Source organism: Lissotriton helveticus, chromosome 7, assembly GCF_964261635.1.
Source record: "Lissotriton helveticus chromosome 7, aLisHel1.1, whole genome shotgun sequence".
Lineage (NCBI taxonomy): Eukaryota > Metazoa > Chordata > Amphibia > Caudata > Salamandridae > Lissotriton > Lissotriton helveticus.
In genome coordinates, this window is record NC_136068.1 from 1,426,820,305 (window position 1) to 1,426,846,038 (window position 25,734).

A 25,734-nucleotide genomic window follows, 5' to 3' on the forward strand; every position below is an offset into this window, starting at 1 on the left:
GGGTAAAACATTTTATTAAATAACTATTTACATAACTATTTTATACTTTTTGTTGCCCGATCCGGCTAGCTCAATCGATCGAGCATGAAACTCATGCACTCTGATAGTTCAAAGTTTTGAGGAGTGCTTGTAACACTGTCTGAAGCCTATTTGCACTTGCTACAGCTTCACTATTCTCAATGTAAGTGGGGGCTGTTTGAGGACGTGACTGCACTTGAAAACAATGTGATGCGGTGCCACCCTGAACCGCTTGACGGAGGCCCCCGAGGGATGGTGTCATGGCGCGGACTCGGAGGGGGCGCTTGGCTCCGGCCCCCTCCGCAAGTCGTGTTGCCCTGGTGTGGCCTGAGATCGCCCCCGACATAGGTGGCCGGCTCCCGGGGTCAAGCGGAACTTTTTGCCTTTTGGTGACTCTTCCATTCTTGACCTTGTCCCACAATCCGTTTCACCTAAAGACACGCTGTAGTGGGGCGCCCCTTTACCGTTTCAGTTGCCATTCCGCCCGCTTTTGCTACACTGTGCCTCTTCCGCTATTCAGCTGTTTACCGCCCGCTCTTTTGACTACAGCGTATCGCTCACCATGTACTTGAGTTGCTCCCGCTCTTGCGGTGCAGCGATAGGCGGCTGCCACAGGACTCTCAAAATGGCGGCCGGCTCTTCAGATTTGGGCGTGGTCCACTAAAATGGGCCTGCGACACCTTGGAACTCGGACGCTTGCCTGCTAGAGCTTGGGCTCCATTCTCGAAAGCGTCCCCTCAGCCTTGAAGATTCTACAAAAGTCTTGGGGGCCCCCGACTCCCGCAGGCTTCTGGTGGGGAGCGGCTAGCATGATTGCTCGTGGAATGGCCACGACGGAGCTACAAAATGGTGGTGCTCTCATGCTAACGCCAGCTTCAGTCTGAAACATCCAGAAACACTGTAGACTACCAATTCGATCAGTTCCGGTAGCGCCCCAACGTGACCCGGTAGAGAAGAACTTGCCCTCCCCTCTTTGACTGATGGTTCTTGTTGCCTGTCCCTTCTGTTGTCATTTAACAGAACTATTTAGCCTGCTGAAAGGGGTTGTGTTCCGACCGCTGGTTGGTGGAGACATTTTGACTATATTCTGGACCTGCGTTGTCGCGTAATGCGTCATATGACGCGCCGCGTTAGCGCATCCGGAAGTGCTCCGGTGTGCGAAGCGCAGCTTCCCGGAAGCGATCCGGGGCGCGGCGCGCAGCGCGTAACGTAAGCATAACAGGTCATGTGACTTGTTAATAAAACTTTTCATTGGTTCATTTTACTTTTCTTATTCTAATGATGAAAGGCTTGGTCATATGACCTAAAAATTACGCTTTTTATTACTTTCGAACATTATTTTTTCTTAAACATATGTTATAATGTTCCATGCTAATGTACTTTCCCGGAAAATTTACAACTGTCCTGCAAGTAAAATATATTCCTTTTTCGAGAAAAAGGGCGTTTCTTCGTCCCATGACGGAGCCGTTGAGCAAAAGAGGCTCGGCCTGCTGTCTTAGTCGCCGATACGCCTGAATATCAGATTCTTATCGATCACTTTATGTTGCAGAAGTAGAAACACAACAGCCCTTGACCATTTATCTTTACTGCGTTCCTGCGTATTATACCTTTTACCCTTCATGTAATTGGACTGCTTTATTTCACTTGCCTTTTACTGATTCTAAAACAGTGACTATTATTAAAAACTTTACCAATGTAATTACTACTACCATGTTTTCTTTTAAAAACCTTTATTGTGAAAATGTCAGTATACAAATACGGGCCTATAACCACGTGGGCCGGCCACGGAGCAAACTGTAATCGTATATGATGAGTAGACATTTACACTGTAGAGGAACGTAACGGGCGGGCCATTAGGTTGCAAGAACTAAGGTGTCTAACAGTTGTGGAATCGGTGGACGTACATTTTATAATTAAAATACGACAGAGCCAGTTACAATAAAATTATCTAGATATACATTTGCGGGCAAGTAGCATGGGTGACGTTAATTCGAACTTTCAATAGTACAGTAATCAATAACACATCAGAACTTAATATCAATAGGGATGTCGAAATATTCAATCAATTCTCGTCCCCGCCCGCCATGTGCTTCAAAACTGCATACGTATCTCGTGATTTCAAGGTTCTGCAACCAGTACACAACAAGGAGTTACGAGTCCCATTTATTCCGGCGCCATTTTGGGCGAGGACGGGCAGGTCCAGGATATAGTCAAAATGTCTCTACCAACCATCGACTATGATGATGTTCATATGCTGTATTTATTAGAGTAACACTCATCTGTCCACATGAAATTAATTTGCCACAATCTAAACATGTCATTTTAATCTTTCCAAAGTTCTTCTAAATATTTGGGACCGTTTCCCTTGCCTCTGATGCTGTCAGTGCCACTTCTTTGGTGAATGTACTGGCAGGTCGGGGGTTCTCCTCCAAATCTCTCTTTTGTGCAGCACTATAATTAATCGGTGCCACCTCTCCATATGACGATGCATGGTATAGTTACCATAACTATATTTTTTTTCGGTTCCTCTGGAGAGTACATCGTGGCAGATGAGGCAGGTAACGTACCGGGCATTTACCTTTTTTGCATGTAGAGGAAAGGAAAAAAAATTCGAGCGTCCGAGTTCTAAGGTGTCCCAGGGCCATTTTAGTGGACCAGGCCCAAATCCAAAGAACAGGCCGCCATTTTGAGAGTCCTGTTGCAGCCGCCTGTCGCTGTAGCATCAAGAGCGGCCGAAACTCAGCTGAATGGCAACTGAAACGGTAAAGGGGCGCCCCACTACAGCAGACGAGCCTCCACCTGGGAAGGCCCGTTCACGCCGCCCCCCCCCCCCTTCGGGCACCCCACGCCGTTATTCGGAGCAGGATTGTAGGATGGCCACATCAGTGCGGCAACTTGCTAGACACCACCTCGGTGCCAACCGAATCTCAGCGCCTTGTGGTGTCTTCTATTCAGAAAATATTGTTGTGCTGCCTTCGGCCTATTCGCCGCAAGTGCGCACGCAACTCAGCTGCATAGCGAGTGAAACACCAAGGGGCGCCCCACTGCAGCCGAGGAACCTTCATCTTGGGGGCGACGCACAGCATCACATTGCTTTCCAATGCAGTCAGATCCTCAAACAACCCCCACTGACTGACGCGAACTCACAGGCCAACGGAGCGCCCCACGCCGACTTTCGGCGCAGCATTGTAGGATGGCCACACCAGTGCGGCAACTTGCTAGACACCACCTCGGTGCCATCCGGATCTTGGCGCGTTGTGCTGCCTTCGGCCTATTCGCATATCGGTCCGCTACTGACGCGAACTCACAGGCCAACGGGGCGCCCCACGCCGACTTTCAGCATTGTAGGATGGCCACACCAGTGCGGCAACTTGCTAGACACCACCTCGGTGCCATCCGGATCTTGGCGTGTTGTGCTGCCTTCGGCCTATTCGCATATCGGTCCGCTACTGACGCGAACTCACAGGCCAACGGGGCGCCCCACGCCGACTTTCAGCATTGTAGGATGGCCACACCAGTGCGGCAACTTGCTAGACACCACCTCGGTGCCATCCGGATCTTGGCGCGTTGTGCTGCCTTCGGCCTATTCGCACATCGGTCCGCTACTGACGCCGCCTCACGTGCCAACGGATTTTCTACGCTTTTTATACCCTATGCCGCATAACAGGTCATGTGACTTGTTTATAAAACTTTTCATTGGTTCATTTTACTTTTGGTTTCCTAATGATGGAAGGCTTGATCATATGACCTAAAAATAACACTTTTCATTGGATGAAAACTATTTTTTTTCCCAAACGATGAAAGCCCCACCTTGTTTCTGGATGTTTCAGACTGAAGCTGGCGTCAGCATGAGAGCACCACCATCTCGTGGCTCCGTCGTGGTCATTCCGCGAGCAATCATGGCAGCCGCTCCCCACCGGAAGCCTGCAGGAGTCGGGGGCCCCCAAGACTTTTGTAGAATCCTCAAGGCTGAGGGGACGCTTTCGAGAATGGGGTCCAAGACCTAGCAGACAAGCGTCCGATTTCCAAGGTGTCCCAGGGCCATTTCAGTGGACCAGGCCCAAAAAGGTAAGAGCCTGCCGCCATTTTGAGAGTCCTGTGGCAGCCGCCTATCGCTGCACCGCAAGAGTGGGCGCAACTCAGCTGAATGGCGGATTTTGACACAGTGTACCAAAAGCGGGCGGAATGGCAACTGAAACGGTAAAGGGGCGCCCCACTACAGCAGACGAGCCTCCACCTGGGGAGGCCCATTCACGCCGCCTCACCCCCCCCCCCCCGGGGCGCCCCACGCCGTTATTCGGAGCAGCATTGTAGGATACCAAAACCAGTGCGGCAACTTACTTGACATCACCTGGGTGCCATCAACATCTCAGCGCGTTCTGCTGCCTTGGGACTATTCGCACAACAGACCGCTACTGACGAGCCACCCCCCGGGATGCCCCACGCCGTTATTCGGAGCAGCATTGTAGGATACCCAAAACCAGTGCGGCACCCAGGCAACATCACCTGGGTGCCATCCAGAACTCAGGACGTTGTGCTGCCTTGGGACTATTCGCACAACCGACCGCTACTGACCATTGTTCCTTCTTTTTTCCTAAAATTTTTTAAATGTTTTTACTGTTTTTGTTGCGTTGTATATATTTATAAGTTATTAAAGTTTTATAATCCTACTACTTTGTTGGAGTGCTATATATTTTTAATGTGACACATAATTGTAAAAACTTTGATGTACAAAGAGGCATCCCTGGAATCTTCCGCTTCAGGCTCGGTCCCCTCCCCAATCACAATACAGGATGTTTTTCAGATAGTAGGAACGCGTGTGGTGTGACGGATCTCATCGGGTGGGGGCCTTGATCTACTGTAACTCCTTTGAAGAGGGGTGATTCTTTACAGCTGGGGCCATAAACTACATCTGCAGGCTACCTGATAGCCTGGGACCGGCCTGGACAATCGGACACAGAGGAAGAGGAGTGTCAGAGGGTGCGGTAGTGAATAGGGCGAAAGGGAGGTGTCGGGCGGGCACAGGGTGTGATTCTCAGGGAAGAGCAGCGCAGATGGAGGGAGGTTTATTGCCCATGCATAAGACAGAGAGCGGGGGTGACCAGTGCCTGGGGGAGATGCTTGCGAAAGGTGGGGAGCCATGCTAAGGATCGACAGCGTGCAGAGAGTGGGTCTGGTCAAGGCATCTAAAATGGCTGCCGTGCACGACAAAAGTGTGACATTTGAAAAAAGGCAAGATGGCGCAGACAATGTTTTTCAACACTTCCTGATTTCCTTCGAATCGAACGTTAACAGACGTTATCTCTCCCACACTACCGGTCCCCCTGGGCTTAAACGCCGAGATGGTAGGGACTGCATCCCGTGGAGATAGGCCGAGACGTCACTCAGCAGAAAAAAAAGAAAAAAAAAAGTCTATAAACATACAATAAGTTAAAAGTCAATCATTCTTGTTTCCTTGTAGTACGCTCCCCAGTCCGCTTCCCGTTACGCTAACCGGGCGCACCCCACCAAAAAAAACGGAGCTCTTTTAAAGCCTCCACATCAAACCTATGGGGTCAGGGAGGATCTACTATGCCCCCTTATGGTCATTTGCCCCTTCGCTTTGGCCTCCTCTTGTCTCTCGATCCTACCGAGAGACAAGATGGCGGCCGCTCTGGAATGTTTACAGACACCGGAGAGCCAATCAGCTTCGCTTCGCAAAGCTCCGTAACGCGAAAAGTACGCGAAACGGAGCGCTACCCGGGACGCTGTCACAGATATATATCTTTTTTTGAACGTTAATTTCTCAAAATCCACTGGAGCACATATATTGAGACCTAGCAAAGGCACATCGGGCTACCAGTCCCTACAATTTTGCCAAGTTTCGTGGAAATCCATTCAGCCGTTCGAGCTAAAAGTGAGTCCAACCGCCCTATGGAAATTAACATGGGAAAAACGCGTTTTGGGACCCCCCTTTTTTCTCGGCCCCCCCTTGACGAACCCCCCCCCCCAAATTTTCAAGGGCTGCTCAGAAACAAAATGTTCCATTTTCCTGAAAATTTCAGCCAATTCCGTCCACAAACGCCAAAGTTATTAGACATAGAATTTTCAAAAATCCCATAGAGAAAAAATCCTAACTATATATACCTACTGGCGACCGCCAGTAGGTAATATAAATATATTAGAATGTAGTTCTAGTTTCAACCTAGTTCTGTAGGAAAAGCATTTTTTGACTTGCCTATATCTTTGGCGTCGTTTGACGATTCTTCATGAAAGTTTCCAAAAAAGTGCCCCGGTGATTCTTTTTGCACATGGAAAGTTTTGGGGTGATCTGTCAAGGGGGGACCGAGAAAAAGGGGGGTTAAAAAATGTGCTTTTAAATGTTACTTCCCATAGGACCTTAAGACACGGATTCAGCCCAAACCGCGGAACAGAATTACACCAAATTGGCCAGAAAGGTAGATTTTGGTCCAGGGTAGTGCCTTTTTTGTGATTTGGCTTTAATTAATTTAATAGTTACGGAGTAATTTAAAGAAATTTCCAATTGTATATGTAGGGACCTGGAGGTTTCACATCCCCTCCTGAATGCGTGCTGAGATCTGATTGGCTGCCAACACTTCAAACCAGGAAGTGTTGGAAGCCATCTAAGGACTGTGTTTGAGCGGAATCCACCGATCCTCTGGGGGAGGTCCCACAGGGTCGCGAGGGCCATAACAGTGTTTTTTTTGTTTCGCTTTTTGCGGGAGCCGGGTTGTATCCACAGCGCCCTCAAGAATAAAAGTGCTTCTTTAGTAACAGTACCCCAGGTGGGAGGCATTTTCAAAATAAAGGAGGGGTGCACACAGTCCCCATCCTGGGTCTTATTAATGGCCCAGGGACCACCACCTCCCTGGGGCATATTTATTTTTAAATGGGGGGCCTCTCAGATCCCCCCGGGTCCTGGGGACCACCACCATCCCGGGACACAGTCTAAAAACAAATCATGGAGGCCTCGTGGACTTCCCTGGGACCACCACCTCCCATTGTTATGGTGATTCTCAGAGAACTCCCCTAGCTCGGGGGACCGTCTCCTCCCCAGGGCAGGCCCTACATCAATAAAGGAGAGGGGGGTGTGGTCCCCCTCTTGGAGCCATAGGTGTCCCTGGGAGCCACCACCCACCGGGGCTGGCATGTGCTTTGTCCCGAAATGCCCATCCCCAGGACAAAACTATTTGCTGTGACTTGGCAGGAGCTTTACCGCTCCCACCAAGCCACAGCAAAAGCTCTGCTTCCAGCAAGTGAGAGCATTCAAAATGCTCTGGATTTTTGCAAGCAGTGCAGAATTGCGTTCACAAAGAGGGAGCTGCCTTTTCAGCAGCTCCCTGTGTGTGAAAGCAATGCCCGAGGCAGGGAGCCAGTAGGGACCACGGGTGCATTCAGGCTCTGCTCGTGGTGCCAGTGGAAACTGAGTGCCCTGAGAGCACCCAGCAGACATGGCCGAGACCCCCTCCTTCATTTGAGACACACATCCTGGCACACTACTGCTTGGGGGATTAAGTCCCCTTGGATGCTGAGGGTCCTTTGGGGCCAAGAGCCCCTCCTGTTACCACCAGTAAGTCTTGCACAGTGGGATTGCTGTGAACTTGTGGGAGGCCCTTGGCCCTTCCCCCTTTCCCTACAACTCTGCAAACGGGCCTCCTGGTGCACTACTGGTTGGGGGATGAAGTCCCCTTGGATGCTGAGGGTCCTTGGTGGCTAGGAACTCCTCCTGGTAACTCAAGTAAGTCCCACACAGCGAGATTATAGAGAGCTGGTGAGATGCCCCACCCATCTGCAAACATGCCTAGTAGTTAAAAAACCCTTAGAAAATCACTTAAAAAAACAAAGGTTACAAGGACGTTATATGTAAGAAATAGAATTTTTAAAAACATTAGAAATTCACTTTAAAAAAACAGGGGATACAGGGATGCTATAGTTATGAAGTACAATTAAAAAAGCTAGAAATTCAGTGAGGAGTTATAGTTGCACTCAGATTTTATTTGTATAAAAACATAGAAATTCAGCAGTTCTAGTTACCTGAGCTAACTATAACTTACATCCCCACAATGCACTGCTTATGACCTCACATATTACATCACTCATGATATATATATGCTCATATATGTTTCACTGGAAAATGGGACGATATAGTTAGGTGTAAATGTCAGTTAAAACACACCGCTTTAAACTAACAAAACCCCTGAACATCACCAGTTAGTTATCTCAAGTAGCTATAACTCATGCACTAAAGTACCTATAACTTTCATCAATTATGTAATTTCAAATGTTGCAGTGATATTATCTATGATGTCATAGAACATGTAATATATGGGGTAACTAGCCGTGTATCACCTTTTTGACTAAGGGAAGGGTTTGCGAGGCCCCCTTTCTGAGCCTTTAATGTGGGGGAAGCCCCATGTCACACACGGCCCCATTGGTTTCCTGCATGCACCACTCCTGGGTGCATCGGGAGCCTGCATTGCTAACGCCTGGCAGGAATACTTTCTTTTAGCATAGCTCTTGCCGGGCGTGAGCAATCTGCTCCCACCCAACAGGAACATTTTTTGAAGCTGCTGCTTGGTGGGAGCAGACAGGTTTTCAGGGAAACAGTGTTACAAGGTGGGCTCTTGAGGACAAGGCAAGAAGCAGTATGTGGGCCACACAACGAGAATGATCAAGTCCCGCATCAGCGAACATAAAAGCACGATCCGTTGCAGGAAACAGGCGACAGGTCTTACAAACCATTTCCTTGAGGCAAAACATAAAGCAGAGGAACTAATGTGGGTGGTTCTAGAACAGCCCCACATCCCGCCACATATCTCGGATGTTTCGCACTTTCTGTTTGTGAGAGAACAGCGATGGATCTTTAAGCTGAAATCCGACATCAATGGGCTAAATGACAACATTTCATGGATATCGATCTGAGTGCTGCATTTGCCATCTTGTGCTCCTCTGCTACATCCGTATGTAATGAGGCCTCCATGGGATCCCTTGCAATTAATCTCTGGCTTGGTCCAGAGGGCTTCCTATGGATGTTTCCATTTCCACAGATTATTACTGTGGTTTTATTATTAATGGGACCTGTTGCCTCCTTCCATCACCTGGGTCACACATCACTCCCATACGTAGTACTCTTCAGAATGGGGCGAACACATCACCCTTTCATCTGACTCTAAAGTGACATCTGCACGAGATTGATCCATGTTACTGTACTCCACCAATTATGGTTATGGAGTGACCCTGTTCCATAGCGATACCTACACGAGACCAACGGCATTATGATCTTGTTGATGGTTTTTTGCCTATGAAAGGGAGGTATTTTCCCCAGCATTGTTTAAGTCCAAAGTATGGGTGGGCATATTACTTCTATTGACACTCCTTGGGTATATATCGTCCATCACAACACACTATGCTGGAGGATGCCGACTGTGCTGACTCCGACAGTCTTGCTCAAAAAGAATTTATACAGACACTGTAGTTCACCTATGGGCCGGTACTGTTTTCCGAATTGCACAAAGTAAATAGATTAGTGTGTAGGCGTGACCCTGAACGACAGACTTCATTGCTGTTTTTCAGGATTACGTTAATATGTGGACAACTGGCAGGGGTCGTTCAATATTGAGCACGAACGTTATTAACGCGCGTTCCGGTCTTTGCGCATGCGTACAGCTATGCGTGAGCCCAACACGCCTGATGCGCATTCATGGTTCTGTATGACAGCGTCTGCGGGACCGGGCATGCGCGATTACACTTGGGGAGTGTGACGCCAAGCTGCTTCCGCGATAATGATAACGCATGCGTCGCTTTTAGTGGCAGTGGGTGATGCATGTGCAGAGGGTCTCTCGACTGCACAGGCGCGGCGTATAGTGTTGGTGAGCCGCGCATGCGCTACTGATTATTCTCCAGCACAGCTGAGCCGAATTAGACTCTTAACTGGATACTTAACGGGAGTATAAAGGCGTGCTCAACCTGTCCGTCGGTGCCTCCCCTTCGGCTCGAGTTCCCGCCGTGAGGTACCGACGGACAGGTAAGTTAGGAGCAGGGTGCCTTGGTTGAGTCATGGTTGGGTGTCCAGACCACTGGGGTGTTGTTTTGCTGGCTGTTTACATACAGTCGGATTGGGAATCCAAGGGCAGCTAGGTATAAAGGTAGCCCCTTTTCCTATGTTTGCCAACTAGTGAGTTCGTTTTTTTACTAGCATGGTTGACAACAGAACCCTTGATCAATACTACTACCAAACAGTATGGACTGACCACACGCATAAAATGGTGGCCAGGGTCAGCACAGCACCATGGTTCAATACTCATATTAATATACATCACAATTGAGCATATGTCTCCAAGGGTTGGTTGCGTCAGTCGCCCTATGCTTCCACCAGTTCTGCCTTGATGGGGGACCTTCTTCAGACAGAAAAGAAAATGACTGGGTTTTAAACAGGATGTAGAAGTAATATCCTAGGGACAGATATCTAACCTGGAACTGTCTCTATTTACATGTTTAGAGCGGGGCCTTATCATTCCGAGCAGTTGCCGGGTGAGGTGAGGCTCACTTCCCAAAAATTGATGGGTAAGTGTTCATACTAATGTTAAATGACACACAGATTATCTGTTGGTGACGCCAGGTCGCGCACCTCTTATGGGGCCATCGCTAAACAGTGATGGACGTGTTTCAGTGTTTAGTGAGCTGGCATTGGTTTCTGCACAGTAGCAGCACTTATCTAATAAGTGCATATTAGATTGACAGCAATGTTTATGTTTTTTTCATACAGTACCTGTGTATATTATCTATATGGTTTCTCCTTTTATATATTTTTTCCAGGGAAGACCAACTGCATCTTGTGGACTAAATAAGAAGATGCGGTAGGACGGTCTTGTATGACCAATTTGATTAGATTTTGGTAGAAATTTTTTTCACACGCCTTCATAAGAACACATTTAGTAGTATACTTGCAGTAGCATTCCAGCTTGGCCCTGAAGAATGCCAGTGGACTTTCACGATATGGCAGAAACATGTTGGCCCTAATTCTTGATCTTTACCAAGCAAGTTAGACAGTGATTTTGTCACACTGTCATTTCACTATTTTTTAATCTGACGTTCAGGCAAACGCCATTAAAGTTTTTTTGTTTGCTTGTTCAGCCATTTTATACACATCACTTTATTTTTTGCACTGCACATATTAGTCTCACCATCCATATGAACAACTGCGGTGACTAGACCATGGCCGAGTGATGCAATGCCAAAATACGTCTGGGCACTTGCACACAAACCAAGGTCTAGGTGTCCTACATGATGAGGCTCCGCCATTTGGGTGGTCTGATAGGACTTTAACAGCTTTTGTTGATAGCTAGTTTAATCACTCTCTCTGTGCAATTCTTCCAGTGTCAGCGTATCTTTCTCTGAATTTTCCGACTTACAGGTTTCTTGTTGTTTGGGCTCTTGAGGACACCAAATTGGTGTCAGACTCTGGGGATGGGGTACCCGGGGTCTTTCTAGGCTCAGGGAGCGGGCCATGCACCCGTCCCCCTTTAATTGTATGTATCCGCCTCGGGGATGGAGTCCCCAGGGCCTTTTAAGTCACTGTGAGGTGGACTGCATCCCCCCTCATTAAATATGAGTTGGCACCAGGTGATGGGTTTCTCGATCCTTTGCGGGCACTGAAGGTGTGGCTGGGTGCCCCATTACCCCTTATTTTGTCATGTCTATAGATAGTCCCTGAGGCTCAGTGAGGCGTGGGGAGGGGGGGCCATACACCCTCTTCTCATGGCCTATGGGAAGGGGGGAATGCCGGGACCTCATAGAGACTCATTGATGGAGCTACAAGTCCCAGAGTCCGCAGAACTACAGAAAAACTCCACAAGATTCAGCAGAATTCCACCATGGGGCGGAAAATGCAGCTTGCACTGCTCATACTACAATTTAGCTGCAAGAGCGCGCAGCCAGTCAAGTTGATTTTGCTGCCACTCAAGTAGAAAATCTACTCGAGCAGCAGCAAATCTACTCGATGGCGACCCTCTGACCCCTTTGACTGTGACCGCTCATAAAAGCCTGTGACCACCTGTGTTTGAAAATTGAGCTAGGACATGACATGTCTTGCACATGTTCTCCACCTCACATATTCTGCAGCCTCGTGGAGGAAAAAGCTCACCATGCCACGGTTGGTGGATTTTGTTCACAACTCCATGTTGCAGAGTAATGCGGAGTCGCCAAATTTCTGCAGGCAGAACATAACATCCTGCCCACCCCAAATTCTTCTTCTTTACTGGAATAGCGTCAGGCACGTACTTGTTGCCATTAAGACTGCAGCGTTTCAGTTTGGAAAGCTAGTGGGTGGAGAATAGGTCAGTTACCATAGGTAGTTTGGTTTGATGTCAAGTGGGAAAAGAAGGCTGGTCTTATGCCTGGCTGTGAGTATCGGATATTTCACTATTTGTTTGCAACCCAGGATACTCAGATCCCTATTAATTCTGTAACATGTTATGCTATTGTATGTCCTGTAATATTTCTATAGTGCACAAGTGTCACTAAGACTGCAGGGAGCACTCAAATTGACCTGAACAATTTGATGTGGGATCTTATATTTGGTTGGAGAGTGTATGATTGTAGCATGAGCTGTATGGGAGAAGGGAATCATGCTTGAGGTCTTGACAGGAGGTGCAGTCATGTAGTGGTGATCTTTCACTTCTGGTCTACTCCGCTATAAAATTAACAACATCACATCAGTGAGTGTAGTAACACACCACTTCCAGTCTCCGAACTCAGCTAGCCCTAAAATCAAACTTTGATTGTATCTTTGCCTTTACTTACATTCAATATTCACTGTACTTTGGTTAACATTGTGTTCTGCACATATCACAAACGTATACAAATGCACACATACATGTAAATGCATGCCAATGTTTATGGTACTTTAAGAGAGAAAAATCACACCTCACGGATCATTCGTATATTTTTGACATACCTTGTTAATGAGCCACCAACTGTGGAAATTCCCTCATTTACATGGGCATGTAATCCCAGGTAATTTAAGGGGTCCTTCATCCAAAGAGTTGCAAAGAGGCTCTCTTAAGGTTGCTGGTACTGTTTGTTCTAGATTTTGTTGGTGTGAAGTTCAGAATATGTTGCCTTTTATCACGCACCAATGCAGTTTGGGTGTATGTATATGGTATTTCTATAGCAGAAACTTAGCCAGAAGACAGCAGAGTGCTGTGCTATTGCACAGACCAGCAAAAAGTCAAGGAGCAATAGGAGACGAAGCTGGGTGCAATGTTGTTTAAAGAGGTTGAATCCGCAACTCTTTCCTAAATTGGAGCAGCGTTGGAGTGGGCCTGGTACATTCAGGTATATTGTTGCAGATCCTGGGAGCATGGATTGAGTAGGCTTCTGTTTTTTCTGTTTAATACTTTGTAGTCTGTGGATGGGGTACTGTCTGCGAACCACCGCAGATGGGGAGCTTTGTCGGCAAGATAAGCGGGGCTACTGCTTGTGATTACTTAGTAAATGATGCAACTAGTTTGAAAATGATGCATGCCAAAAGGGAATCCAATGGATGATGTGATCATATTGTGTCAGGCCCTTGATCAGACATTTATGATGCCCTTAAAGGGTGACAGTTTAGAATCTGAAAGGCCAGGGTGTAAGGCATTACCAACATCCAGATGTGAGAGTACGATGGCTTGAACAACAGTACGCTTACTGGAAGAAAGTGTTTGACTTTCTTTACATGAGAGAGATGGCGCCAGGCTGTCTTTTGTTTTGGGCACTGTGTTCCCTGAGGGTGAGGTTGATGTCCAGAGTGCAAGGAAGTGACCTGGAATTTGGTGAAAGTTGGGGTTTAAACCCATTAAGGTTCATGTCATTGAGCCAGGTTTTTACTGTATCGTGTTTGCTGTTCTTGAAAAATAACAGGAATTCTGTCTTGGTTGGTTGAGCTTCAGGTAGGTGCTGGTCATCCAGATTTGGATGATGTGCAAGCAGTGTTTGAGGATGTTGTATATCTGAAGAGTAGAGCACCAAGCAGCTCCATGTAAAGGTTGAAGAGGACCGAAGACAAAATGGAACCCTGGTGGACTCAACATGCAATAGGGATCGTTTGTGATCTGGATGTGCCCATGTGAACAAACTATTGTTGGTTCGAAAAGTAGGAGGAGAATCAGTTGGGACATTGCTGGTGAATCCTATTATAGACTCCAGCATGTGTATGACGGTGAGATAGTTGACTGTAATGAAAGCAGATGCAGTCAAGAGAGCAAGCACTGTCTAAGATGCAGGGTAGTGGTCTCCGTGCTGCACCGTGACCTGAAGCTAGACTGGTAGTCATGCCGAAGATGGTTAGCATTCAACTTGCTCTCTTAACATGGATTAATGCTTTTCCACCTGGGCTGTTTTGCAACTCCCACCTTCCTTTTGTGCTGCATCTGATGTACTAATCAGCCACACAGCAAAATACCTTTTCACAGATAGGTGTAAAACCTCAAACCTCATTTATATTTTTGATCTTGGAGCCCTTTAATGGCTACCTAATAATGGCGCCAAACTCAGACATTTGGCCCTTTGAAGGACAGTATACCCATGTCCATGTACTCATACTACCTGTCCTTAAAATAAGGGTACTACTTTTTAAGACACATGTCACTCCATCAGTATTATCAATAGAGTCCCCAGGCTAAGACTGTGTGTGCCTGTTATGGATGTTAGAATTGATTCGGGTTTGTTTTGTTTTCTTTTGCGAAATGAAATTGTTGTGATGAAATATCATGTTTTTTTTAGGAATAAACAAAGAAACAATATTGTTAAATGCTTAGATTGACGTTTCTTATGCCAGTAGTACATATGTTTTGAGATGAATTTTAGTTAATGCAATAAAAAAAGTTTTGAAAAATTGGTGGGTTAGTAATGATTGAGTATTTAATCCCTGCAAGAATCACTTAGGAATTATCTGTGATTTTTGAAGTGTATTTAGATCATAACACCACCCGGTCAACAGTAACACTATGGATGCAACATTACTTCATTACTGGTGACTTTGAGGGACTACTACATTCCACGGTTCGTCATTATGCACTTAATAGCTTGCAGTTCTTTAACTCTATGACTACCCTACTGATGTATATATGTCACTAATATGTACTCCCTGTACACCCTCCTGACACACGCACACACACTGATTTAGTGTTATTTTCATATGGTTAGACCAGACGTTTTGATAATCTGTACTTTTGTGCCTATTTTTATTAGCATGCTAAATTATTTTGTCTTTGTTTTCATGTTGTAGATAAACTGCGTGACCTTTCCGCATCCAGACACAATGCCTGAACAACAGCTGTTAAAGCCTAGTGAATGGAGTTATTGTGACTATTTCTGGGTGAGTAAACCTTCAAATAATAATTAAGATAGAAATGTAGGTGTGTTCTTTTCCTTATCACAGCACTTTGGTCTTTGTTTGCCAAAAGGAATATGTTGCATGAAATCGCCATCTTATATTAAAATATGGGTTAAAATCGCATAAATATCAACAAGCTGCACAAGCTGCAAGCGGAAATTTAATTGATGGTCTTTCTCATGTTAAATTTGCAAGCAAAGATAATGGTGTTGTGCTAAAAATGAATATTTATATAATCTAAAATGAGAAGAGCTCAGGAGTTTCTTCAGATGATGTCTCTTTAAATTCTTCAGACTATTAGGTCCATAATGAATTGGAGCCTCAAAATAACAACATATTGATTTTTCACTGTGTTTTCCTGCTTACAAAAACATGAAATTAGAATGTAAAATATGGCCCTAAATCTGTCAAAAATTCCATTTGCAGTGTTCATCCTTCAATAAGTTGCAATCATTGATGCAAACCGTGTGAAGCAAAGTGCTGTTTTTTTTTAGCACAAGTGAATTTTATACTTAACTGTTTTTTAATTTCAGCAATATATAAAGCAAACAAATCTAGGCAAACGTGGGCTGATTTTCAACAAGCGTTCGTTCCTGTGTTCATATTTACAAGGCCGCAGTGTTCAAACGGATTGCACATTAGTTTATAATATGAGAGGATCTTAGAAACAATAAGCCCGAAGAAGAGCACGGCAGATTAGCCAAGGCTACACAGGCTGAAGTCACCCAAAAATAATACAGACGATCTTGCAAAAATCATAGTTACAACATTTAAAAATAAAGGGTTCTTTCACAAGAAGTAGAATGTACAATCTCACAGTTAGAGAACAATACCATACACTCACAATGTCAAGACTACAGGGTTGAGAAAGTAGCGGAAGAGAGTTTGGTATCAAGCAGTCATTCCGAGCCCAACAGAGAAAGTGACATTGTGACCAGAGAGATTGCCAATAATCTAAGACAGTAGAGATAGACAGTACACCTATTTACTGTATCACTACAGTGTCAATAACATGAGGAAGAAATGCACACAAAACCCATCTTTTTACATTAATCTGTTTGACCCTTCTCATATACCTTAGTTTTCCATTGCTTATAAGTGGTATAGTCTCTATATAAATGGGTCTTCCAACTCCGAGCCAATCCTAATAATGTTACATTTAAGAAGCTACTAAACCTCGGAGAAGCATGATAAGGATGGAATATGCTAGTAGGTGAGTTTTAGTTTAGCTAATAGGAAACCACTTGACAAATGAATTTAATCCGATTTGCTACTCGAGTTGGCTTGAATAAACTGAGCATAGACATGACATGTAAGAATCTGTCTCACCGTGTACGGCTATCCCTTTAACAGTGGTCCTGAAGGGATGGTTAACTTCTTCAGAGATGGTTGATGCTACAATGTAATCCGTGAAATATCCAAAACCCGCATTGCATTCTGCACATATATGGAGTTATTGGCATCCCTATTGACTACCACTTCCCTACTTACCCAGCTCCCCAGTTGCTGATGTTAGGTAAAGGAGAGCCCTTGTGGGCGCCCTTCCTTCATCTCCTGCATCAACTGGATAACAGAAAGCTCACCACGAAAGTCTTGTGTGCTGCATTAGGAAGAGACATGGTTGTTTAAGGTCTTTCCTTTCCTAAATCCCAGGTCTGAAGTTCTTTAGCAAGACATGGCTCGAGAAGAGCCTTATTCTCTAGATCTCCTCTTCCACACACTAGGAGACAGCTAAATACTTCCACCTTTTTACTGATGAACTGCAGTGGCAGACACCAGAGAGTAGAGGATGTTTGGGGTGGAATCACCGCTCTCTCTCTCTCTCTCTCCTGGCTTGCAGCAGCACCCACATCAGATGCCCACCAGTCTCAACTACAAGTCTGACCATGGCACCACCCTGCTTCACTGTCCTAGCCTCTCGCTAAGCAATGGCAGAAGCTCTTGTTAGCATTTGAGTGTAACAATGCTTGCATTTATCAAGGGAATTTATTGCATTCAAGGCACACTCTGCATACCGAGTAGGGCTTTGATTCATCCTTTTTCTGACTTTGTCTTCTTTAGCTGCGGAAGCCACAGCCTCAGCCTTTGGACTGCAGAATTGCAAGACATATGGATGAGTCCACAGCTGAATTAGTCGCATAATATTTTGGCTGTTTTGATTTGTCCTTCCTCCTCCTTTGGAACACATGAGAATATTTTTACAGCTGAAACATACAACTCCCTCACACAAAATGGAAATGAGGCTGCTCTGACACATTTGCTAGATGTTTTTGATTTTGGGCCTCTTGTATTTGGACTTCTGATGTGAGTGACTCTGATTGAGTCCTGCCTACTGTAAGCGTCTGGTAAAATAGTATTGATTAATAATCACCGGTGTCTGTCTTTTAAAATAAGGCGTGCTGATACTCAGCTGTGGCAGGATGCTCTGTGGTGCTTGTGCTTGTACACACTTGTTGGGGGTGAGCAAAGAGGACTACTGTTTAACTAATTTCGGTATCTGTGCACAGGTAGCTTGTCACAGATGGGAACTTTAATAAATTGACTGTGGCCTGTGCAAGCTTTCATGTAATTGTGCTTCATGCTTTAGTTGAACTTGCCCCAAAAATATCTCTCTTTTTTTTTTTTTACTAGTGAATATCTATAGTGCCGTAATATAAGTATGTGGCACTTTACTATATTCACACGGCAGTTGAAAGCTGTGCCGAAGTATTCATTTTGATGTGGCTCAACGTGTACAAATTATTAACCTCGCTTTCCCCGTGCTTTTTCAAAGGTTGAAAACCCAAACAAAATCATAACTTGGCCATATTTACACTCCTTGACATATCTTGGCTTATGCAATTTTTCCCTGATTTAGCCCATAATACAATTCAGATTTTGAAATAAAGTTTGGACCAACTTAATGTATCTGCTGCCCAGCAGGCAGGTCAACGCCAGGCCTCAGCAGTCAAAGCATTTGAAAAGGTGTAATCTTCTTCTCGCAGAGGAAATGAGCAATCATGAAAACTGCAGAGAGTGATTAACTGATAATGACTGGAAAACCTGGACATGCCCTTGTTACAGGGACAAAGGAGTCACACCAGAGCTCCCTTGAAGTCTTTGCAATGAGGAACCAATTTTGCATTGTCGTGGTGGAGGTAAGGAACAGCAGTAGAGAAAGAAGGGGGGCCTGCCATATGGATGACGCCTGTCGGAGGGGAAGGAAATGCTGGGCTTGTACCTTCTGGGACTATGTTGGACCCTGTCTCTGGCACCAGTATTTCTGGTGTCCCCATAACCTCTAAAGGACATTAAAGGGAGCACTTGTTGGGGACTCTGGAGGGAAGGATACCCACTGGAACATTTGAGGACTAGTTCCGGCTAGAGGTACCCTGTAAAGTGTGCACCAGAATTCAGCAAGAATCACAGGTACACTGAAAGTGGCCAGGAAGCTTTGGGCCTAAGAAGTGCATGCAGGAAGTAAAGTCTGCCTTGAAGATGGAAGAATGCTCCCTCTGGAAGACCCAGGCCAGGAGACTGCAAGGAGCTGAAGGGGCAGTAGGGCAGGTGTCTCAGGCTCTCAGTCAATGAAGGCAGTGCAGTTTAGGAAATGCTCTTGGGAAAATCTGAAAAAACACGGAGGCCGGATGCCACCAGGAGCACAGTGCAGCAAACCCAGTGGCCTTTTTTTAGCCTGCCAGATGGATCCCCCAGCTGAGCCCTTGGCGGATCATAAGTTGTACCCTCTAGAGTGTGTTTCATGCATTCTAGTAATTGGCCTACGGGGAGCGCCAGTGTTTGTAGGGATGATGTACCCATGAAGGTTGGGGGATGATGTACCCATGAAGGATGGGGAATATCTGGGTATGCTAGAGGACCCTTGTGCTGGGCGCTCCCCCCATCCTGAGCATGCCGAGCACTCACTCTCTCCCTGCATCCATTACCAATGTCTGGTGAGAGCAGGAGAGCAGAGAACAAGCTTGCTTACCCACTGTAGAGTAAGCAGAGAACTGCTGCCTGCTCCACTGCCTATCTGCTAAACTGTGAGCTGCTGGGCTTATGCAAGAGCCAGCCTTCCTTTGCGGGCAAAGGGCATGCTGAGGTGATTCTAGGATGGGGCAGGTGCGCTACAGGCCAGGGGGACCTGCCCCCCTCCAAAAAAGCTCATTGCCATTTTATGAAAAATAAATCAAGAAGAGAACGGAAATCCTTCCATACAGCAGCCACATAAAGGAAGGTCGCTGTCAAATCTGAATATTGCTCTGTGTGGGGCCCCAAGAGGACAGGGGCCCCACCAGAGTGATTTCCTTTGTTTTTGGGGTTGCACAGAGAGCAGCAGCCCCACCAAGATCACCAAACAATTGTTTCTGTTTTCCAGTGTTGGTACCAGACGCACTTGCCGCCGCCTCGAAAAGGCCTGGAGGAACACCAAATCCACAGAAGCCCACAACAACTTGAGAGCCGCCTCCAACGCCCACCACCAACTCATCAGAAAAACTAGGAAAAAAGCGATTGAAGACAGAATCTCCACTCATACACACAACAGCAAAGAACTCTTCAACATCATCAAGGAGTTCGCCCAACCCACCAGCGAGTCCACCGACATCCTTCCCTCACAAGACCTCTGCGACAAACTAAGCACCTTTTTCCCACCACAAAATCAAGAGCATCTACGACAACTTCGATAAAGACAACCAACACACTGAACCCTCACCAACCACCCCGACACCCTGAAGCCTGCGATCGACAACTGGACAGCCCTCACCACCGAAGACACACTGAAGACAATGAAGTCAATCCACTCCGGGGCCCCCACAGACCCCTGCCCCCACTATATTTTCAACAGAGCCGCCAACACCATCGCACCCGTGCTCTGCCACACCATCAACTTCTCCCTAGCAACCGCCTCGTTCCCTGGCGACAGGAAACACACTGAGATCAACCCCCTCTTGAAGAAACCCTCGGGGGACCCCACTGACCTCAAAAACTACAGACCCATCTCCCTGCTCCCATTCCCAGCGAAAGTAATCGAGAAAGCCATGAACAGCCAACTCGCCACATTAATCAAAGAGCACAATATCCTCGACTCCTCCCAAACCGGCTTCAGAAAAAACCACAGTACGGAAACCGCCCTCCTTGCCACAACAGACAACATCCGTACCTTACTGGACAAACGAGAAACAGCAGCCCTCATCCTCCTCGACCTCTCAGCGGTGTTTGACACAGTGTCTCACCGCACCCCAATAGGCAGACTCCACGAGGCAGGGGTCCAAGACAAGGCCCTCGACTGGATCCGCTCCTTCCTCTCTGGCAGAACGCAGCGGGTCAGACTCCCCCCTTTCCTCTCAGACCCTACACCTACCACCTGCAGAGTCCCCCAGGGGTTCTCCCTCAGCCCTACGCTCTTGAACGTCTACATGGTTCTGCTCGCCCCCATCATCAGAACCTACAGACTCAACATTGTGTCATACGCAGACGACACCCAACTCCAACGAACCCAACACGCTGCCAGGCACAACTTTCGAGAAGGCTTGGAAGCCGTCACCAAATGGATGAAAAACAGCTGCCTACAACTAAGCTCAAACAAAACGGAAGTACTCATCATGGGCCCAAACCCAGATGCCTGGAACGAAACCTGGTGGCCCTCAGAAGCCCCCCCACCCCAATGGACCAGGCATGCAACCTGGGAATCATCCTGGACTCAGAGCTCAAAATGGACCACCAGATCAACTCCGTCTCATCCTCCTGCGTCCACACCCTCCGCCTTCTACGTAAGACCTTCAAATGGATCCCCCTCGAACACAGAAAGACCTTTCACTCACGCCCTGGTCACCAGCAGGCTCGACTACGGTAACACACACTATGCCGGAATAAACAAAAACCTCACCCGCAAGCTACAGAACATCCAAAACGCCGCAAGACTGGTCCTCAACCTGCCAAGCCACTGCCACATCTCCCAGCACCTGCGCACACTCCACTGGCTCCCCATCGAAGCTAGAGTCGCCTTCAAGATGCTAACCCACGCTCACAAGGCCCTCCACGATACCGGATCGGCATACCTGAACAACCGACTCAAATTCCACGCACCCCAAAGGACCCTAAGATCCGCCCAGCTCGCCTATGCCGTGGTCCCCCGCACCGGAACGACAAGATCGGGAAGTCGCTCCTTCCCCTTCCGCACGGCCAGTGTCCCGAGAACGACCTTCCGCTCCACCTCAGACAGATAAAATCGCTCCCCATCTTCGCAAGAAACCTCAAAACCTGGCTCTTCGACAGAGCTCCTTCTTTGTGGACTGGAATGGAATGGAATGGGAATTTGTAAAGCGCGATGGCTACCCAGGGGCGTCCCAGCGCTGTAGAAAAAGAATGAGTTGTGCCGGAGGGTTTGGGGGGAGAGGCTGAGTGAAGAGTTAAATTGAAGTTTTACTGAAAAGCCAGGTTTTTAACAGTTTGCGGAAAGTGAGAAGGTTGGGTTCAGATCTGATGTGGAGGGGAAGGGAGTTCCACATCTTGGCTAGGTTATAAGAGAGCATGCGGCCTCCACATCTGGCTTTCCTGATGCGTGGTACTGAGGCGAGGTGGGAGGTCGCGGTTCTGAGTGGGCAAGAAGGTAGGTAGGCTTCCGCCAGGGGGGAGTTGATAGAGGGGCCTGTTCCCCAGTAGGAGCGGTGTGCGATGCACATGCTCTTGAACTCGATTCTGGATCTTACAGGGAGCCAGTGGAGGTCTCTCAGTCGGGCTCTGACTGAAGTTCGCCGGGGAATGTCCAGGAGAATTCTTGCCGCACAATTTTGGATGACCTGGAGTCTGTTAAGTGTAGATTGTGGGGCCCCAAGATATAGGGCGTTTCCACAATCTAGACGGGAAAGGATCAGTCCTTGAACCATAATCCGTCTTGAGTGGAACGGAAGGAGAGGGAGAATTTTACGAAGTAGCCTCATCAGCCCGAAGCAGGTGGCAGCAAGCTTGGTGGCTTGATAATTGAAGGTTAGGGTGTGGTCGAGCCAGATGCCTAGGCTCTTGATTTGCTCCTTGGGTTGCGGGGGACTTCCTAAACAGAGGGGCCAGATGGGATCAATGGATTTCGCGATGTTGTTTCCAAGGAGCATTATCTCGGTTTTGTCCCCGTTGAGTTTAAGACAAGAGCCAGACATCCAGGCAGCGACGGCTTCAAGGCATGTGTGTAGACTGTGATGAGAGTCCAGGGGGGGGTCCAGTGCTACCACTAGCTGCGTGTCGTCCGCATAAGTGATGATCTTCACCCCGAAAAGGCGGACGACATCAGCTAGGGGGCGTAGGTAGACATTAAAAAGGGTGGGGCTCAGGGAGGAGCCCTGAGGCACTCCACACTTGAGGTGTCTACTGGCAGAGGTGAAGTCCCTCTCAAAGACTTGGAAAGACCTGTTTGAGAGGAAAGACCTCATCCAATTGAGTGCTATGCCCGACACTCCTATTTCCTCAAGACGATGGAGTAGAATATTATGATTGACAGTGTCGAAGGCGGCACTTAGGTCGAGTAGGACGATGGCCATGGACCTGCCATCGTCCAGGATCTTCCTTGCCTCCTCCGTCACTGCAATCAGTGCAGTCTCCGTACCGTGACGGGGCCTGAAGCCGGTCTGAGAGAGGTCTAGTATGTTATTGGCTTCCAGGAAGTCAGTGAGGGCGAGGTTAACATGCTTCTCTAGGAGTTTGCTAAGCCATGGCAGGAGAGAGATGGGTCGATAGTTAGCGGGGTTGGATTGGTCGAGACTAGGTTTTTTTAATAAAGCTTTTACCATTGCTCTCTTCCATGCAGGTGGAACGATACTAGTCTGGAGGGAGGAGTTGAGAAGGTCTTGCATGGTGGGCGAGATCAGATGGAATATCTGGGTGAGAGTACTGGGAGGAGCTGGGTCAGTAGGTGATCCAGATTTAACCTGGCTCATGAGTTTTTCCAGGTTAATAAGTTCTACAGAGGGGAAGCTATTAAGAACACAAGGGGGAGCTGTCGTGCAGCCTGTGTTGACAGAGTCTGCGGACAGAGTGACAGTGGGGGGAAAAGAAGAGTTGATGGTTTCTATCTTCTGGTAGAAGAACTCCGCTATTTCCTCGCAGTGGGTCTGAGTGTTATTGTGAAGTTTTGGGGCCTCCGGAAGTTGCAGTAGGGATTTGGCTATCTGATAAATCTCCCTAGGTTTGGAGGCTGCCTTCTCGATCTTGAGTTCGAAGTATTTGGCCTGAGCTAGATGGATATTTAGTTTGTAGTTTTGTATTGCCATTCGATAGCTCGCTTTGTCTGCTGGGAGGTAGCTGAGGCGTCATTTCCTTTCAAGTTGTTTACAGATACGTTTGGCCTCTCGTAGATCATTTGTATACCACGGGGCTGTAGGATTGCCCCGCTTAGGATGGAAGTTTTTTAGTGGTAGTACAATGTCTAAGGAACTGGAGATCCACTTGTTATAGTTCTCGTTATCTTGAGTGGGAGTGGATAGGATAGTGGGTTTGGCGCTCTGTAGAAGATCCTGCCACTCAGATAGAGGGAGTTTGGACCAGTTGCGGGAGCGTTGGGTTGTCGGGGGTTAGGGGGGGAGGTGAAGGGGCAAGGTCCAAGTGAACGGGATGAGGGAGTGGTCAGACCATGGAAGGGGGGAGGGATTTTCAACTTGAAGGTTTTTGCAGTTGCTAAAGATAGGATCTAGAAGGTGGCCTTTCTGGTGGGTAGGCCCAGTGACATGTTGGCGTAGTTCGAGGGCAATTAAGCTAGAGGAGAGTTCTCTGGCTGTAGAGCCGTTAGGGTCATCTAGGTGGATGTTATGGTCGCCTAAGATTGTAAAATTGGCAGAGCTCACTGCGAGACTTGCCGCTATTGAGGCAAGATCCGGAAGAAATTGCCCATGTGGTCCTGGCGGCCGATAAATGAGCATACCCGAAAAGGTATGTGTGGCGCTGAATTTTATAAAGAAAGGGAGGCATTCACAGTCAGGGAAGTTTATGGGGGTGCTAGTGACCACGTAATCTGATTTATGAATTACTGCCAGGCCATGCCAATGCCTTTTTTGCGGTCTAGGCGAAGTATTTGATAGCCAGGTGGTAGCGCTTGTACCAGGTCAGGTTCAGAGTGTTCCTGTAGCCACGTTTCTGTGGCGAAGAGAACGTCTGGGTTCATCTCCTCCAACAATAGGGAGATTTCCGTAGAGTGTTTGGGGAGTGAGCGGCAGTTAAGCAGCATCATCAGAATTGATGTAGGTTTCTTTATGCTGTGGGAGAGATGAAATCCACACTGATTACAGACGGTGTGTTGGATAGAGAGGTCCCATGTGTGTAGACAGGGTGGACTTACTGTCTGGTTTAGTTGGTGCAGGAGCTGTGAGTGGTAGGCGATGGTCTGGGATGATGGCTGAGCAGGGGGGGTGGCCCCTGGCCCCAGTCGGTCGCGGACAGGGGCAGATGGGCTTGCCTTAGGCGTGCCTTCGGCGCGTAAACGTCGCGCCCGCTGCGCTCGTCCGCTGCGCGACCGGAATATGTACATGATTTATACCACTGCGGGGGTGTGGATCGGTTTGGGGGCGTGGCCTAAAAAGGGGCGTGGCCTCTGCTCGTGGCGAGAGGCGCGAAGGAGTATTGGTGTTTAGCGTGCAGCGTCAGCGCTGGCTCCGCTGCGACTGACAGCTAGTTTCCAAGTAAGTGATTAAAATGCACAAGTAATCTGTGACAATCGGATTTTAAAAATACAAGTAAATCTGTGACAATAAGTTTTTTAAAAAGAAGTGCCTCGCTCCCGGCTTCCGCCTCAGGAGCACAACTCTAAGCTTGCGAATCCACCCCCCCTCCCCCCTCCACCCCCCCCCCCCCCACACACACACACCTCAAGCTCCTTACTGGTGAGTAGTCGCGCTTAACAAACACCTGATTTAATTTTTACCCTCCCAGGGCCAAGAAGCAGTCATCCTGGGAGGCTGTTGCTGGCTGTTTCAGACCTCCTAGAGATAGGACTTTTGTCCAGAGTCTTGATGGTGCAGGAACCATTGTTGCTAGGTTATGTGATTGCTTATTAACCTTGGTTAAATCTAGAAGTATGACTCTGATAGTTATATGTTCAACATTTGAACGATGTTTTGATATGTCTATTTTGTAAGTTAACATCACGGTATAGGTTAATCAAAGTTATAAATAAACACTGCATAATTTGACATTCCTTAAATGTTTGATACTGTTGAATTGTCTTATGGTTTAAGGGTTAATTTTACATTTGAACATCATGGTGACACGCTGGAAAAACCAGACGGATCTGCCTTTTTCTTAACACACCCCTTAGATGCTGCTAGGCATATGGGGATGGAGGGGCGAGTTATGTTGTTGTTACTGCTTGGGGCTTATTA

The 25,734-nt window shown here is 47.4% G+C and overlaps 1 protein-coding gene across 4 annotated transcripts in view; it reads left to right on the forward strand.

Moving 5' to 3' along the window:
* Positions 1–25,734, forward strand: part of GAS7 (growth arrest specific 7) — a 1,616,751-nt gene that overhangs the window by 1,160,259 nt on the left and 430,758 nt on the right. For all 4 annotated transcript variants that reach the window (XM_078654763.1, XM_078654764.1, XM_078654765.1 and 1 more), the window contains one exon: positions 15,287–15,376. In XM_078654763.1, the coding sequence (XP_078510889.1) occupies positions 15,287–15,376 (90 nt within the window). The remainder of the gene's footprint in view (positions 1–15,286; positions 15,377–25,734) is intronic.